The following is a 17,293-nucleotide window of genomic DNA, read 5'->3' as shown; positions in this document are numbered from 1 at the left end:
TTCCTTCTCCAGCTCATTTGACAGGGGAGGAAACTGAGGTAAACAGGGTGAAGTGACTCACCAAGGGTCACCCAGCTAGTTTGCTATTTTCTTCTCCAGCTCATTTAACAGAGGAGGAAACTGAGGCAAACAAGGTTAAGTGATTTGTCAAAGGTCACAAATGAGGAAGTATATCTGAGGCTGGATTTGAACTCATGAAGATGAGTTTCCTGATTCCAAGCTCAATGCTCTAGCTACCCTCAAACTTCAGGGCTCCCTTTCCTTGAGGGCATGCCCAAGCCTCTGTAAGAACACTATGATATTGGTTCAATGGAATGAACACAGGATTTGGAGTCAGAAGAACCGGACTCACAGTCTACGTTGGATGGTTTCTATCTGTGGGATTTTGAGCAAGTGACATCACCTCTGGGGGCCTCAGCTTTCTCCTCTATAAATGGCAGAAAATATGGCATCTGCAGTCTCTTCTAGCTCTCAATTTAGAATCCAACAAAACTGGGTCCAAGGGTTGATGCCTCCAGGGGAGGCTCTGGTGCAGGGAGGCAAAATATGCCCAATTTTAGCATTCCCAGGAGAAACTCTAGGTAGGAACCTGAGCCAAAGAGAGCTTTTTTAAAAAATAAAAATACTCATACTAAGAAGATAATACTAAAATAAATATTAAAACTAATAAAAAGACTAAGTATCGGTTCCAAGGCAGAAGAGTGGTAAGGGCTAGGCACTATACAACTGAGCATGACTGAGGCCATATTTGAACCCAGGACATCTAGGCCTGCACTGAGCCACTTAGCTGCCCCTTCCAAAGAGGATTTAATGAAAAGAAGAGAGGTTAAGAGGGCGCCATCTTGGAAACACTAGACTCTTCATTCTAGTGAAATGGAGAATGCCCATCCTCTTCCTTTATGGTGAGCCCAGGGAAGTATCAAATCTGGACTCTATGAACCCAGATTTTGGGGTACTGAGTCACAGGCAACCCACACACAGATCATTTCTCAGACAAAGGCAACAAATCCCCTTTCACAACCATTTACACTATCTAGACCAACCATCTCATTTTACAGATGAGGAAGCTAAATCCCAGAGGCGAAGGGACTTACCCAAGGTCACATAGATGATGGGTGGGCAAGGCAAGGGGAGGTGAGAGCCTTTGTTGACTGACTCCAGAGTTCTTAATTGTTCTGCTGTCCAACCCACCATTTTCTTCCCCAGTCTATGATTGGCTGATTGTGGAGGCCCTAAAGGTCAGCCCAACTCCCCCCCTTTACAGCTTCCTTCCTCTGACTGTCCACCCTTCCCCCAGTTCCAGGTGGTGCCCAGAGAGGGTTCAGCAGCACAAACAAGCATTGGGCTGTCCCAGGTGTGATCATGATGCCTCCAGGGATCCCAGGATCTCCGGTGACTTCCCAGGAGGCCTTTGGGAGAACAGATGACCCTCTTTCAACATTGTTCCCCTTAGCCAAGGTCAGATGGCTTCAAACAAAGGATGGGTTTGTCCTCCTGGCTTGTGAATGGTTGGCTGGCTCACCAGGGCGATCACCTGTCTCTTTACTTTAGGAACATCATTTGCACGGGCTGCAAAACTGCTGCTGGGGCCAATGGCTTCATTCCAGGCATCCCTTCCCAGAAGCTCTGTGTGTGTGCAGGAGTCTCTCTGGTCATCCTAAGGGCAAGGGAAAGACAGAGCACCTGGATTGGAGCATCTGCCATTTGGATGAGTTGCTTCCAGTCCCTCGTCCATTTTCCTCCTCCTTGAAATAACAATAACTCAGTGCTCATGAGGTATTCAAGGTTGCTTTCCTTGGAAGCATTTTCTTCCTTCCATCCATTCGTTTGTCCATCCATCCATCCATCTGTCCATCCATCCATCCATCCATCCATCCATCCATCCATCCATCCATCCATCTATTCATCCATCCATCCATCTGTCCATCCATCAAAGAGCAGGCATTTATTTTGCACCTACTGTATTCTAGGCTCTCTTTGCCTTTCTTTGAATCCCCGGTCCTTAGCACAATTCCTGGTACAGAGTAGTGGTTCACTGATTGACTTGCTGAGGTACAGAAAGACAAAAATGGAACCATCTCTGCCCTCATGCTGCTTATCCCATTTTATTTTATTTTTAAAAATGTGTTTTTCTGATATGATTTATCACTTGCATATTTGGGAGAAGGATTTGGTGTTTGGGTTTTAAAAGATGACTCTATTTCCAAAATGAATCAAATGGAAAAAGCATATGAGGGACAATCCATGGATAACCCAATGGAATTGTTTGTCAGCTCTGGGAAGGGGGAGGGGAAAGAGGGAGGGAGACAACATGAATCATGGAACCATGGGAAAAAAATTTAATTAAGTTTATTTATATAATTAATTAATTTAGAATGTTTTTCCATGGTTCCATGATTCATGTTCTTTCTCTCCCCTCCTCTCAATACAAGGCTTGGTGCTCTATCCATTGTGCCACCTAGCTGTCCTATCTTGTCTCTTTTTACATATGGGGAAACTGAGGCACTGAGGGGGCCAGAGGCACCATTCCATTCTGATCTCAGATACTAGCTGTGTGACTCTGGTAAGTCTTTTCATCTCTCTCTGCCTCTGTTTCTTCATCTCTAAAAAGAGGATGATGATAATACATACTTCCCAGGCTTGCCATGAAGATCTAATGAAATTACATTTGCAAGTCAATGTGCAAACCTTAACGTGCCTTAAAAATGTTGGCTATGATGATGATGATGATGATGACCTCCCAGGATCACAGAAGGGATGTCAGGTGCCATCTGGATCAAACTCCTTATTGTTACCAACAAGGAAACTAGGGCCCACCAAAGTGAAGCCACTTGCCCAAGGTCACAAGGGCTTTGCAATGCAGATCTAAAAAATCAGCTTTCTTTGCCAAGACGGGTTTATTTTTTGGATGGCCCCAGTCTAGACCTTTCCTGATTCCTGTCTCAGGACTCAGAACTCTCTCTTCAAAATAACTTTGTAGTACATTGTGGGAGGCAAGATGGCACTAGTAGAGAGCATGTCAGAGTTGGAGGTCTTGAGCTGGCCATTTGGTCTAACCCTCTTGGTTTACAAATGGAGCCTCAGTCTCCCCATTTGTAGAATTGGGGGTTGAACCAGCTCTAGGCTTGTGATTCTAAGTACCTACTTTGTATTTAGTTACTTGTATACTTGTGTGTGCTCTGTCTAGTAATGGTAACAATAATAGTAGCAGCTAACATTCATAGAACACTTACTATGTACCTGGTGCCTTATCATTGTCTCATTTCATCCTCTCAACCTTGAGTGGTAAGTGCTATATTATCCCCATTTTACAGATGAGAAAAATGAAGTGAAGTGACTTGTCCAGGCTCACACAGCTAACATCTGAGGCTGGATTTGATCTCCAGTCTTCTTGGCTTCAGATGATTCACTGGAAGGTCAAATACTGAAGCTGAAGCTTAAATATTTTGGTCACATAATGAGAAGGCAGGACTCACTGGAAAAGACCCTGATGTTGGGAAAGATTGAAGGCAAAAGAAAAAGGAAATGGGGGAGGATAAGATGAATAACTAGTGTTGTAGAATGAACATGAGCTTGGACAGACTTTTAAAGATAGTAGAAAGGGGCACAGTGGAGAGAGCATCAGGACTGGAGTCAAAAGGACCTGGGTTCAAATTTGGCCTCAGATACTTCCTAGCTGTGTGACCCTAGGCAAGTCACTTAACCTTGATTGCTTAGCCCTTACTAGGGTTTTTAGGTCTTTCCTGATTCCAGTCTCAGGACTCAGAACTCTCTCCTCAAAATGACTTGTAGAATGTTGTGGGAGGCAAGATGGCCCTAGTAGAGACCATGTCAGAGTTGGAGGTCTTGAGTTGGTTATTCTATCCTAGATTTCTATCCTAGAAATTCTATCCTAGAATTGATACTAAGGCACAGTTTAAAAAATTAAGAAAAGGTATTAGAAGATAGATGGGCCTGGTGTGCTATGTTCCAGGAGGTCATGAAGAGTCGGATATGACTAGGCAATTTCTTGACCTCAGGCCTGGTTTTGTGCACCCAGCTGCCCCTAGAATAGAAACTCACAGAGAGCAGAGATTGTGTGTACCCAATGCCTGATCCAGTGGGCGCTTAGTAAATGCTTGCTGGATTGATCCAGAAGAAGAGTCAGTGTCCTCCTCCCTCTAAATCTCTTGGTCCTCCCCTCTAGTCCTGGGACCTCCCTCTCAATTCTCTCTTCTGCAAAGTCAGCTCCTTGGGGAAGCCTCCTTCTGTCTTTCCAGCATAATAAGCAGAGCTGACTCCAAAAACATCTGATTTCCTTAGTCTGGGAGAAAGAATGGGGAAAGTTCTGGAGTCCCTGATTGGGGTTGAGATCCTAGCTTTGGCATCTTTCCCTTGCGGTTGGGTTAAATTCCATATTGCTTTTTGGGGACCATTGCCCTCTGAAAGGCATCCTGGGACTCGAAAGCATTTCAGGGGGATCTAATGGCTGCTGCTCAGCAGAGCTAGGATAGTGTCGGTACAGATGGGCAATTGCCTTTCTGGCACCTAGTGACAGAAACAATATGGCGGAATGGAAAGAGACTGGGGTTTGCTGCTTATAAGCCGGGCGGATTGGATGAATCCTGGAGCCTCGGGGTCAATATCTGTGAAATGGGAGGAGGAGCTTGGACTAGCTGATGTCTAAGATCCCTTCTAGTCTTATCAGTCTCTACGATATCCACTTGGACCCAAGAATCACCAGCAGGGTTGATCCTGAGAAAAATCCTGAGCTAGTAGGCCAGTGTCCTTGGTAGTCCTCCTGTGTCCTTCTCTCCCTTTGACTGCCCCATTTCTTCCCATAAGTGTGATACTCTTTAGGATAATCCTGGGTCATCTTTGGGGCTCACCCTTCCCAGATAGGTCACACAGTCCATCCCTTTCCAGACCATCTCTTCCTCCCCTGAAAAACTCAGTGTAATGGAAAGCCCCTGGCTTGGGAGTCAAGAAGCTTGAGGTCCCTTCCTGGAGCCTCAGTTTTCTCCTTTGTAATAAGAAGAGGTTGGGAGCTTTTTGAGTATCAAGATGAGACATGCTTCTGGGATCCAGTTCTAGCTTTCAAGGGGAGGATAAAAAACCAAAACAAAAAGAGGCAAGTTTCCCAGAAGCCTTCATTTCTCATACCCCTTACATTTTCCTAAAGAAGCAACAACAGGCAAGCCAGAAATAAAACTACCTCTATACCAGCCTAAGGGAGTCAAGATGGGCTGGACTCCCCTTTGTCATTCCAGGTGCAAGACCCAAGCTAGGCGGTCATGAACTTTATGGGGATTTGATGAGGGTTGGAGAGCTCATCAGGCCTATAACCCATGGGGACTGGCACCACTCCTGGGCCAAAAAGTGCACTCAAGGAGAGAGGGTTTGGAAAAACTACAATAAACTGGCACGATCTACCCAGTCATTGACTGAGTCACTTATTTGCCCACTCCTGCTCACTCTTACTGACCCACTCACTCATCCACCTACCCACTCATTGACTCACTTATTTACCCACTCACTCTCACTTTCACTCAGTCTCCTACATACCACCAACTTACCCACCACTTCCATGCCATTTACCTACTCACTTGCACTCTTATCTCACTCTCTCCCTCACCCATTCACCTACTCCCTCACCCACTTACCCATCCATCCACTACCTACTTACCCACTCCCTCACCCATTCACCTACTCACTTACCCACTCACCACCTATTTACCTACTCCCTCACCCATTCACCTACTCCCTCACCCACTTACCCACCCATCCACTACCTATTTACCCATTCCCTCACCCATTCATCTACTCACTTACCCACCCACCACCTATTTACCCACTCCCTCACCCACTTACCCACTCACCACCTACTTACCCACTCACCACTTATTTACCTACTCCCTCACCCATTCACCTACTCCCTCACCCACTTACCCACCCATCCACCACCTACTTACCCACTCCCTCACCCACTTACCTACTTACTCACCCCCTTATCCACTCATTGACTCACCCAACCAGCCAGCCAGCACCACCTACTCACCTGCACTCCCTCACCCATTTCCATGCCATCTACCTACTCCCTCTTACCCACTGCCCCATCCACTGAGCTACTCTCTCACTCCCCACTTCCCCACTCACTCTCACTCAGCCACTCATGCTGACTTCTAAGGCTCTCAGGCAAAAGGGATCTCAAAGAATGTCGATTTTTGTCGGGTTCAGCCCAGGTTCTTCAGATGCAGAGAATGCTTAATAAATGATTTGAGTACTGCTTGTTAAATGGATTAAAAGTACAATTAGATTTTAGTAGCCTGACCGGCTCTGTTTGGAGCTGGGCGGCCCCACTCTTTGGCCCATGAACAGGGGAATTCCATGGTTAAGACCCAGCCATTCCCCCACCACAGAATGAAATGAATTCTTGTTGTCAGAAGGAGTTGTCCTGCCATTCAATTCCATTTACTAGTCGGGGTCGGTGCTAGCCACTGGGAAGGAAGACCAAAGTGAAATGGTCCCTGCCTGCAGAGAGCTTATACTCTCACGGGGCAGCGGTGACCTTGGTTGGGTGGGTCGGGGTACCACAAAGCAGATACACATAAGTGATGGCAAGATAGAGACAAAATGAATTCAGAATCCCAGAACTTGAGAGTCGGAGGGGACGTGGGCAGCAGTCTTGTCCAATCCTGACGTGGAAGGGGTCCCCACCTATGAAAGGGGTCCCCATTTCCACATCCCTAACAAGCAGCAAGCAGCGACAAGTTTCCTAGTTTGCCCCACAATGAACGGAATGAAAGGAACGGGGCTCTTAGAGTTAGAACAGCCCAGGCAAAGACACAGAGGCAGGAGACAACCTAGGGAAACACACGCTCAGCTTGACAGAGACAACTTGTTTCCTGCGCCGTTTCCTCAGGGTCATGCCCTTTCAGCAAGTCCCAATTAACATTGTGGGGCTTTTAATGGGCGCTGGGGACCAGCAAGCACTCCAGGATTCTGCCAACTGTCTCGTAAACCATTTTTACAAGCTTTGTCATTTCTCGTGGGAGATCTGCCCATCACATTGGCATTAGGCAGGTGGCAGCCACAGAAAGAGCACCTCAAGGTCAAAGAATCCAAGCCCTCGTTTTAGAAGAGACCCAGAGGTCTTGAGTGTAGAAGTGACTTACCCAAAGCCACTTAGGCAGTAAGTAGCAGAGGTGGGGCTGAAATCCTCTAACTCCAGATTGAATCTGTAGTTATGCTCCATGATACAATGGGTGTATGTATATTAAACAGTAGCCATGTGGTCAGAATGATGCCACTTGGAAACTCTTCAGATATTTCAAGGCAGCCCTCCCTCCATCTCTCTCCCCCAAACCAGTGGGAACATCCTCAATTACTTAGGTGGACCTCAAGAGGACCTTTAGGTCCTTCACTTGATTGGCTGCCCTTTTCTAAACAGTGTGTAGTTTATCATCCACTTTCCTAAAACTGGGATGCACAGAACTGAATGGCCAGCTGGCATCTGACCAGAACAGAATCCCTGCGTTCCCTGCACGCAATGAGGGGGTGGGGTGGGGGAGGAGAGAGAGACAGACAGACAGAGAAAAAGACAGATTCAAAGACAGAGATAGAGAGTCAGAGACAGACAGACAGAGAGAGGAGGAGGAGGAGGAAGAGAACAGAGGGTAGGAGGGAGGGAAGGAGAAACAGAGAGAGACAGAGGAAAGAGAAGGAGAGAGAAAGAGAGAGGAGAGAGACAGAGAAAGAGAGAGGAGGAGGAGGAGGAGGAGGAGGAGGAACAGAACAGAGGGTAGGAGGGAGGGAAGGAGAAACAGACAAAGAGACAGAAAGAGAAAAAGGCAGAGATTCAGAGACAGAGAGTCAAAGACAGACAGAGAGAAAGAGAGAGGAGGAGGAAGAAGAAGAGAACAGAGGGTAGGAGGGAGGGAAGGAGAAACAGAGAGAGACAGAGGAAAGAGAAGGAGAGAGAAAGAGAGAGGAGAGAGACAGAGAAAGAGAGAGGAGGAGGAGGAGGAGGAGGAGGAACAGAACAGAGGGTAGGAGGGAGGGAAGGAGAAACAGACAAAGAGACAGAAAGAGAAAAAGGCAGAGATTCAGAGACAGAGAGTCAAAGACAGACAGAGAGAGAAAGAGAGAGGAGGAGGAAGAAGAAGAGAACAGAGGGTAGGAGGGAGGGATGGAGAAACAGAGAGAGACAGAAAGAGGAGAGAGGAGACAGAGACAGAGAGAAGAGTGAGACAGACAGAAAAACAGAGAGGAAGAGAGAGGAAGAGGAGGAGGAAGAGGAAAAGGAGAAGGAGGAACAGAACAGAAGGTTGGAGGGAGGGAAGGAGAGACAGAGAAAGACAGAATCAGAGAGAGACAGATAGAGAAAAGAAGAGAGGCAGAGATAGAGATAGAGAGAGAGAGACAGAGAGAAGGAGGGAAGGAGGGAGGGAGAGAGAGAAACAGTCCTGCATTTAAGGAGTTAACATTGGAGTGGGGACTTTTGGACTTAGGACCAGGATCATAAACTGTGGAAGGGGCCACTCTGCCCTACTAGAGCTTCCCCTTCTACTTTGAATGCAGACTTGTATTTACTTGTTTATATGTTATCCCCCCCCCCCCCATTAGAATGCAAGCACCTTGAGGGCAGGGACTATTTTTTTCTTTTTCTTTGTATTTCCAATACTCAGAACAGTACCTGACACATAGTAAGTGATTAATAAATCCTTGTTGGCTAACCTATACCTGGGGCAAGTGGTTTGAAGGGCACCATTAGCTGGAGATGGGGCACCAGCCTGTGTGTGTAGTGAGGGGTTCTAGAGGGGAAATGGAGACCCAAGTACTCCATGAGGCTATTACTATGGAGTATTTCTCCCCCCTCCCCCTCTACGGAGTATTTCCCCCCATCCCCCTCGATTCTTTTGACCAAGGAAGCCCCATTAAAAAAAATCTAGCTACCCTCACAGAGAAGAGTCCACTTTCACACACTCTTCCCAGAATGCACCCCTACATTCCACCTCAAAGCTCTTCTACAAGCTCTTCTCAGGGCCCTTTAAATTTCACATCCTGAAGCATATTCTAGGCTCCTGGGAAATTTTCCGCCCTAGGCCAAACTCCTGGTCACCCCCGTCCTCTTTATGACTTTGGCTGGAAGGAAGCTAAAAGGTAACCCAAATGATTCTCTGGAGAGAACTCCACTGACATTTCAGGGAAGATATGGAAGATGGAACCTTCTTACACAGCTTGCAGCTGCCATCTGTCCATGTTCCAAGCCTCCACAGAGCTAATTCTCTGTAATTGCATTAGGTCTTTCTCGATAAGGATCCTTTACAGCATCTGGGAGAGCTCAAGACCATCCTGCCATGGGAACCCAGTGACAGCAGTGTGAGCAGGAACTTCTCTAGATACCCAGACAAGGGAAGGGGCTTGTCTAGGAAGACAGGACTCAAACTCAAAGTCATGAGGTCTAACTCCCTCATTTTACAGATGAGAAAACCAAGGCAAGGAAGGTTCAGTCAGGGAACAAGCATTTATTAAGTGTTTCCTTTGTGATAAGCATTAGGGACAAGAGGAAAGGTTCAAACTCCTGCCCTCAAGGAGCTCTCAGTCTAACAGAGAAGACAATATCCAACATACATAAAGGATAGAGATGAAGAGTAGAAAGTAATCTTAGAAAGAAGGTACTAATGACTTGTCCAAGGTCATATGGTAAGTAGAAGATGAAGAATTCAAATCAATGTCATAGAATCATTGATTCAGAGCTGGAAAGGAGCTTAGAGATAGCTAGTACAATTCTACCATTTTACAGATAAGGAAACTGAGACTCAGAGAAGTTCAGAGATTTGCCCAGATGTTTGTTGTTCAGTTGTTTTTCAGTCATTTCAATCTTGTCTTGTCAAAGATATGAGAGTGGTTTGCCATTTCCTTCTCCAGCTCATTTGAGGAAACTGAGGCAAATAGGGTTAAGTGACTTGCCCAGGATCTCGCAGCTAGTGAGTGTCTGTGGCTGGATTCAAATTCATGAAGGTGAGTCTTCCTGATTCCAACACCAGTGCTCTCTCCACTGGCTGCCCTAGCTTGCCTATGATTCTAAATTGAGCTCCTTTCCTCCCTGACCCTACTGTCAAGGGCTTTTGTTTCAATGCTAAAAAGCTGCAGAAACCCTGGAATCCAAGGATCCAGGATTCTCTCATCCCGTCTCACCTTGACTTTGGTTACATCTGATACAGCAAAATTCATCTGGACACTGAAAAACAGACATTCTGAACTCGAAACCCCAGGGGAGGATTAGTATTCCTCTTACCTCTCAAAGCATCCAATTTCGGGAGGCTCTCTCCTTCCTGCTGAGCCGGACTCGGGTTTAGAGGACTCTTCTTGGGAGAAAGAGGAGATGGGAGAGCCCAGCTCTCTCTACATTGGAGTTTCTGTATGGGGTCCAGTCCAAACAGGGCAAGGATGAGAGAGAATAATTGGGCTTCTGCTCTGTGGCCAGTGGGGTCTTTGGCACATTTCTGGGGAGATGGAGCAGCAGAGTCTTCACTGCCTGGTGAAGTAGTCTTGGTCTTCAAGGAGCTTCCATTCTATTGGTAGAGGCATCATGGGCACAGAGGAGTATATAAAGAGCCACAAAATCAGTAGCCACAAAATGAATTGAAGTGATTTGTTTTCTGGAGGGGAGGCACTAGAGGAGGGGAAGGGCAGGGGCCAAGAAAGATGTCGGGCAGCTGCTTTGAACTGGACTCTGAAGGAAACTCAACTTCTAAGGTCTTTCCCAATACTTCAGGAGAGGTGATGAGTAGAGGATTGTCCCTGCAGTCAAGAAGACCTGATCCAGGCTGGCCAGGTGGCTGCCCCTGGCAATTCTCTAAGGCTCTCCATTGCAGACAAGGGGCTAATCTGTGTTGCTGGAGAGACTTCCCATACCAGGAGTGCTCTACACTAGTGACATCATCTCAGGTCCGGATGAAGAAAGGGATCAGGGAAGCTCTTGGCAGATCTCCATGTTCCCAGGATTTTTACCTGCCTTTGGGTCGGCGATTGTTCCCTTGGAAGTAGCTGTGAGCTCTTGGGCTTTAGAGAAATTGGTCATTTTCAGAGCCCTGGTCAGCGGGCATCCAGGGAGGGGATGTGAGTCGGGGGAGAGGAGCCCAGAGGTCCCTGGGGACTTTGGGAAGCCTCTAGGAGGTGGACTAGCTGGCCTGGCAGGATGAGGTCCTTCCAAAAATAGCTCAGTGGCTCTGGGAGGAAGCAGGAGTTCTGAAGGGAGCTGCAGGAGTCACGGTGAGGGACAACAACCCTGCTGATGGATGATGTGCTGATAAGACTGGCCTTGCCTGTTTGGTGGCTTTCAAAGGAGCTGGGTCACCTCCGTGGGCTGTTTGGTTCCTCCCCACTGGGATTTCATCGAGAGCCAACTCCGGATTGGTGGAACAAGAGAAGAGCAGATTCCCACTGGCTGCCCACCCTCCTTCACCTTGATCTCTTAGAATCCTCCATCTGCCACTTCTCCCTGGGAGACTTCAAGGCAAATCATTAAAGCTCCCTGAGCTTCGGTTTCCTTAGCTGAACCTTGCACATAGTAGGCACTTAATAAATGCTTGGGGATCAATTGAGCTCTAAATCAAGGCAGTTGCTCTAGAAACAATTTGTTTAAGGTTTACAAAACACTTTATAATATAATACTTACTCGTTTGGCCTCACAGAAACCCTGGGAGGTAGAAGGCATTATAATCCCCATTTTGTAGAAGAGCAAACTGAGGCAGTCAGAAGGTAAGTGACTTGCCCAGAGTCACACAGCCAGTAAGTGTCTAAAGCCAGATTAGGAGGTAGGTGCCATTATGATCCCCATTTTACAGAAGAGGAAACTGAGGCATATAGAGATGAATTAAACCCCAGAGTCACAGCCAGTATGTGTCTAAAACCAGATTGGGAGGTAGGTGCCATTATGATCCCCATTTTACAGAAGAGGAAACTGAGGCATATAGAGATGAATTAAACCCCAGAGTCACAGCCAGTATGTGTCTAAAACCAGATTGGGAGGTAGGTGCCATTATGATCCCCATTTTACAGAAGAGGAAACTGAGGCATATAGAGATGAATTAAACCCCAGAGTCACAGCCAGTATGTGTCTAAAACCAGATTGGGAGGTAGGTGCCATTATGATCCCCATTTTACAGAAGAGGAAACTGAGGCATATAGAGATGAATTAAACCCCAGAGTCACAGCCAGTATGTGTCTAAAACCAGATTGGGAGGTAGGTGCCATTATGATCCCCATTTTACAGAAGAGGAAACTGAGGCATATAGAGATGAATTAAACCCCAGAGTCACAGCCAGTATGTGTCTAAAACCAGATTGGGAGGTAGGTGCCATTATGATCCCCATTTTACAGAAGAGGAAACTGAGGCATATAGAGATGAATTAAACCCCAGAGTCACAGCCAGTATGTGTCTAAAACCAGATTGGGAGGTAGGTGTCATTATGATCCCCATTTTACAGAAGAGGAAACTGAGGCAGACAGAGATTAATTAAACCTCAGAGTCACAGCCAGTATGTGTCTAAGACCAGATTGGGAGGTGTCATTATGATCCCCATTTTACAGAGGAGAAAATGGAGGCAGAGATTAAGTGACTTGCCCAGAGTCACACAGCCAGTGTCTAACCCCAAATTTGAACTATCTTCCAGTCTCTAGATTTGAACTCAAAATGTCTTAGACTCCAGATTTATTGCTTCATCTGCTGGGTAACTAGTAGCCTTGGGGGCACCTTCTAGCTCTCATCTGTGTCACTTATATCTCATGTTGTCTGTACCATTGGATTATCAGCTCCCAGGAGGCAGGCATGGGGGGATTCTATTGCCTTTTTTGGTGTCCTTCTTCACATCACCAGAGTTTAGCGCCTGGTCAAAGTGGCTATAAACCCCTCGAACCCTGCCACCTTCCACACAAGACCTTGCCCAGTCCTCTCCTTCAATGGTTTCTTCTAGCTTTGTATACACGCTCTGGGATTTGCAGAGAAGGGAACACAGCTTTTGACTGGGGAGCCAGGAGCTCCCTGGAGCCATGGAATCCTAGTTACTGACCAAACCCAAGCCGCTTCGGATTTATCGGTGTGTACCTGGGGAATTCTCCCTGTGTCCCCCAGCCCCATCTATGTATGGCACTCTTGTGCCTGGCACCTTGATTGATTGTTCCATTGGTTGCTGTCTCCTCTCAGCTCATTGGAAGCTTTACTTTCATCTTTTAATAATAGTAATAGTTAATTTTGTTGTTTGGTTGTTTTTCAGTTGTATCCAACTCTTCATGGCCCTGTTTTGGTTTTCTTGGCAGAGATACTGGAGTGATATGCCATCCCTTCTTTGGCTTGTTTGACAGATGAGGAAATTAAGGCAAACAGGGTGAAGTGACTTGTCCAGGGTCACACAGCTAGGTTGTCATTTCCTTCTCCAGCTCATTTTGACATATGGGGAAACTGAGGCCAAGAGGGTGAAATGACTTGTCCAGGGTCCCACAACTAGTTTGCCATTTCCTTCCCCAGTTTATTTTGACAGATAGGGAAACAGAGGCAAACAAGGTGAAGTGACTTGTCCAGGGTCACACAGCTAGTTTGCCATTTCCTTCCTCAGTTCATTTTGACAGTTAAGGAAACTGAGGCCAAGAGGGTGAAATGACTTGTCCAGGGTCCCACAACTAGTTTGCCATTTCCTTCCCCAGTTCATTTTGACAGATAAAGAAACTGAGGCAAATAGGGTGAAGTGACTTGTCCAGGGTCACACAGCTAGTTTGCCATTTCCTTCCCTAGCTCATTTTTAACAGATAAAGAAACTGAGGCAAATAGTGTAAAGTGATTTGCCCAGGGTCACACAGCTAGGAAGGATCTGAGGCTAGTTTTGAACTCATGAAGATGAGTCTTTCTGACTCAAAACCTGGCGCTCTCACTATCCACTATGTCACTCAGCTGCCCTCAGTAATAGGTGAAAGTTGGCATTTATACAGCATCAGAAAGCTTTCAGAGGACTTTACATGTTATCTTGTTTATAATCTCCATTCCTAGACCAGTTCCAACGGGTGCTTCATAACAAATGTTTGTTGATCGGCTGATAGATAATAGAATCAATCCCTGATGTGCCCCCACTAGAAAGCCAGGTTTTGGTCCCCTCCCTTCCCCTTCCCCTCCTGCCCTCAGTTTGGGGCTCTCCACTCTGGTCGCTGCAAGCCCATGATAAGAAGCGAAACCTCCCCCTTCAAGGGATGGTGAAATAAGGAAGGAAGCTCGCCTTCAGCTGCTGCCTCTAGTGTCATCAGTGTGCCTGCGGCCAGGACCCTCTTTCACACAGACAGAGGGTCCACCTCCTCAGAAGGGAGCGCCTCCCACCACGCGAAGCTCTCATTTCTCAGAATTGAGCCTGGCACCCCCCCTCAGCTCGTCTGCCAAGCTCTCCCTTGGAAGAAAAGCAGAGTGGCCAAGAGAAGCCCAGGATTCTAGATTCCGAGCTGGAAGCAGCCCCAGCTGAGGTCATCTTGTCCAGTCCCCCCACTTTATACAGGAAGAAGCTAAGGTTCAGGGTGCCAAGGATCTGGATTTGAACCCAGGTCCTTTGACTCCATGTACTTTGATGCAGGAAAGACCTGGAATAACCCCCAGCCCTACCCATTCCTTTTTCTTAAAATCTTTACTGTTTTAGTAACCACTCTAAGAGGGAAGAGGCAATGAAGTGACATGCCCAGGGTCACCCATCTGAGGCTAGACTTGAACCCAGGACCTCCAAGCTCCAGACCTGATGCTCTGTTTGTCCACTGTGCCATTTAGCTGCCCCCAGACTCATTCATATTTACAGATAAGGAAGATGAATCTTAGAGACAGGCTGCCCAAGTTCAGCTTAGAATTTCTAGCTTGGGGCAGTCAGGAATGAGATGGGTTCAAATCCAGAATTTACTAGTAACCTATTTGACCAGAGGCAAGTCCCTTCGCTGATAATTTCTGAGCTTCAGTTTTCTCATCCGTAAAATGGTACAATACCTGTAATACCTGCCTCACAGGCTTGTTACTAAGATCAAGTGGGATAATGGAGGCAAAAGCCTTGGCACCATTTGGGTTCTCAGCCTGGCTGGAGGGAACTTCTCCTGTGGAAATTCCCTCCAGTGACCCAGCCTGCAAACCTCCAGCAATACGTCTGTATTTTTTTGTGGGTTCTGGTCTTGTGATTTCCCCAGTGAACTAGCAGCTTTGTGGACCAGGTTTAGCAACTCATTTCTCCCAGAGCTCCGAAGTTGCCAGGGAGGACGGAGAAGTTAAACCATCTGTCTATAGTCTAGCAGCCCGGATGTGTCAAGGTTGGTCTGGGACTCAGCTTTCCTGGCTTTCCGGTGCTGATCTGGATTTGAACCCAGGTCTTTTGACTCCAGACCCCACGTATTTTGATGCAGGAAGGGCAAGGCATGAGCCCACTGAACTCATCCCCCTAAATGCTAAGTCGGTGATAGTCCTATCGTTTTTGAGTTCTTGGTCCAGTCCCGAGCCTCCCTCACTGCAGGGAGCTGGCCCTGCTCTAAAACTTCTAGACTCGGGGAGTTGGTGGGCTCACGCGGCTAGTTTGTGTCGAGGCCGCATTTGAACCCTGGGCTTCTCGTCTCCATCACGCACCGTCTGTCCTGGTCATTGGGTAATTGGCAATCCCCCTTCCCGCACTGTCCGAGGTCTCCCCGTCCGTCCGTCCGTCCGTCCGTCCGTCCGTCCGTCCGTCTGCCTTCCTCCCTCCCCCGCCCCTCCACGCCGGTCCCTCCCGGCCCTTCTCCTCCCGCTTCCGCCCACAGCCAAGAGGAATGACAAGAAAGTATATGGGCGAGGGCACGCACCCCGGGACCCCCGACGGGCGCTCGGCCCACCCCTGGGGGGCTACTCACAGCCGGTCTTGCTCACGAGTTCCCGGACCTCCTCCGACATGGAGTGGGCAGAACCCATCCTTGCCCAAGAGAGCTCGCCGAGGAGAGGCTGCGCCGGCCTGGGGCGGAGTTGGGGAGCAGCCCGCGCGGACTGGCCCCCCTGTCTCCACGGCGCGGGGGTGCCCCGAGATGGGCAGGGGAGCGCGGGCGAAGGAGTAGAGGCTGTCGGCGGAGCGCGCCCCAGCCGCAGCCGCAGCCCCAGCAGCAGCAGCAGCCGCAGCAGCAGCAGCAGCCGTGCCCGCTGGTCCCCCTGCCCAGCCCCAGCCCGCGCCGGTTCAGCACTGCAGCCCGGACTGCGCCCCAGCAGCCTGCCCCGTGGCCAGCCAGAGGGGGGAAGCCAAGAGTACTGGACGTGGGGCGCTGGAGCTCGGGTTAATACAGAGAGCGAGCGAGGAGCTAGAGAGAGACAGGGCACAGAGGCGGGCGGGCGGGCGGGCGGGCGGGAGCGTCCGCCGGGTCCAAGAGCCTGCCGTGTTCCCGACACTGCAGGAGAACAGGAGACTGGAGGTCAGAAAAGGCTCCCAACCTCCCCTGGCAAGCAAAGGAGGCCAGCCCTCGGGACTGCGGCTCTCTGGAACCTCGGGGATGGAGGCTGGGAGGACCCGGGCATCCTTTAACCCTTCCTCGGGCTCTCTTCCCAGCCCCCTTCCCCGACCACACGTCAAAGCACTCAAGCTTTTAAAATCCTGGACCCTCATTGGAGGATGGGAATGCGAGCTGGAAGAGGACATGGAATCTTACCTTCTCATCCTACAGATGGGGAAACAGAGGCAGCGAAGTGTAGGGGAAAGAGCGCTGGCTTTAAAGACCGAGGACCCTAGGAACAGTGTGACCTTGGACAGATCCCCTCACTTCTTTGGACCTCAGTTTCTCTTTCTGTAAAATGAGAAGAGATTTGGGTAAAATGCGCTGTATCGTTTCGAGTTCTTTTATTTGTTTATTTGTTTCGATTACAGATATCGATTTAGCTTTCTCTGCAATCTGGAATCAGAGAACCTCAGCTTGAATGTGGGCATATTCCCTCTTCCACCTGTGTGACCTTAGATGGGCAAATCACCTTTAAGAGAGGCAGCCTTTCCTGCTGATTTTGGAGTCAAACCTGGGGTCTGTCACTTACTGCCCAGGTGACCTTGGGCAAGTCACTTCACCCAAGCCTCAGCTTCCTTATATGTAAAGTGAGGGAATTGAATGAGATGATGTCTAATGTCCCTTCCAGCTGTCAATCCACGATCCCTTGAAGCCCAGAGACGGTAAGTTGTTTGCCTGAGAGAGTCTAAATCAGCTCTTCTCCTTCATTCTTCTCCCTCCATTTAGCTATCCATTTGGTGGAGAAGGCAAAATGGGGTCATGGAAAAAGCAACAGTATGGGTCAGGAGAA

The 17,293-nt window shown here is 48.3% G+C and overlaps 1 protein-coding gene across 2 annotated transcripts in view; it reads right to left on the bottom strand.

Moving 5' to 3' along the window:
• Window positions 1-16,501, bottom strand: part of TESC (tescalcin) — a 62,894-nt gene extending 46,393 nt beyond the window's left edge. The window contains exon 1 of one of the 2 annotated variants that reach the window (XM_056821672.1): window positions 15,877-16,501. In XM_056821672.1, coding sequence (XP_056677650.1) covers window positions 15,877-15,934 — 58 coding nt within the window. In that variant the 5' untranslated portion in view covers window positions 15,935-16,501. The remainder of the gene's footprint in view (window positions 1-15,876) is intronic. The other variant, XM_001374851.5, reaches the window with a different exon arrangement.
• Window positions 16,502-17,293: the final 792 nt, after the last annotated feature.

The sequence above is a fragment of the Monodelphis domestica genome, chromosome 3 (genome assembly GCF_027887165.1).
Source record: "Monodelphis domestica isolate mMonDom1 chromosome 3, mMonDom1.pri, whole genome shotgun sequence".
Classification (NCBI taxonomy): Eukaryota; Metazoa; Chordata; class Mammalia; order Didelphimorphia; family Didelphidae; genus Monodelphis; species Monodelphis domestica.
This window is presented reverse-complemented; position numbering and strand designations above follow the sequence as displayed.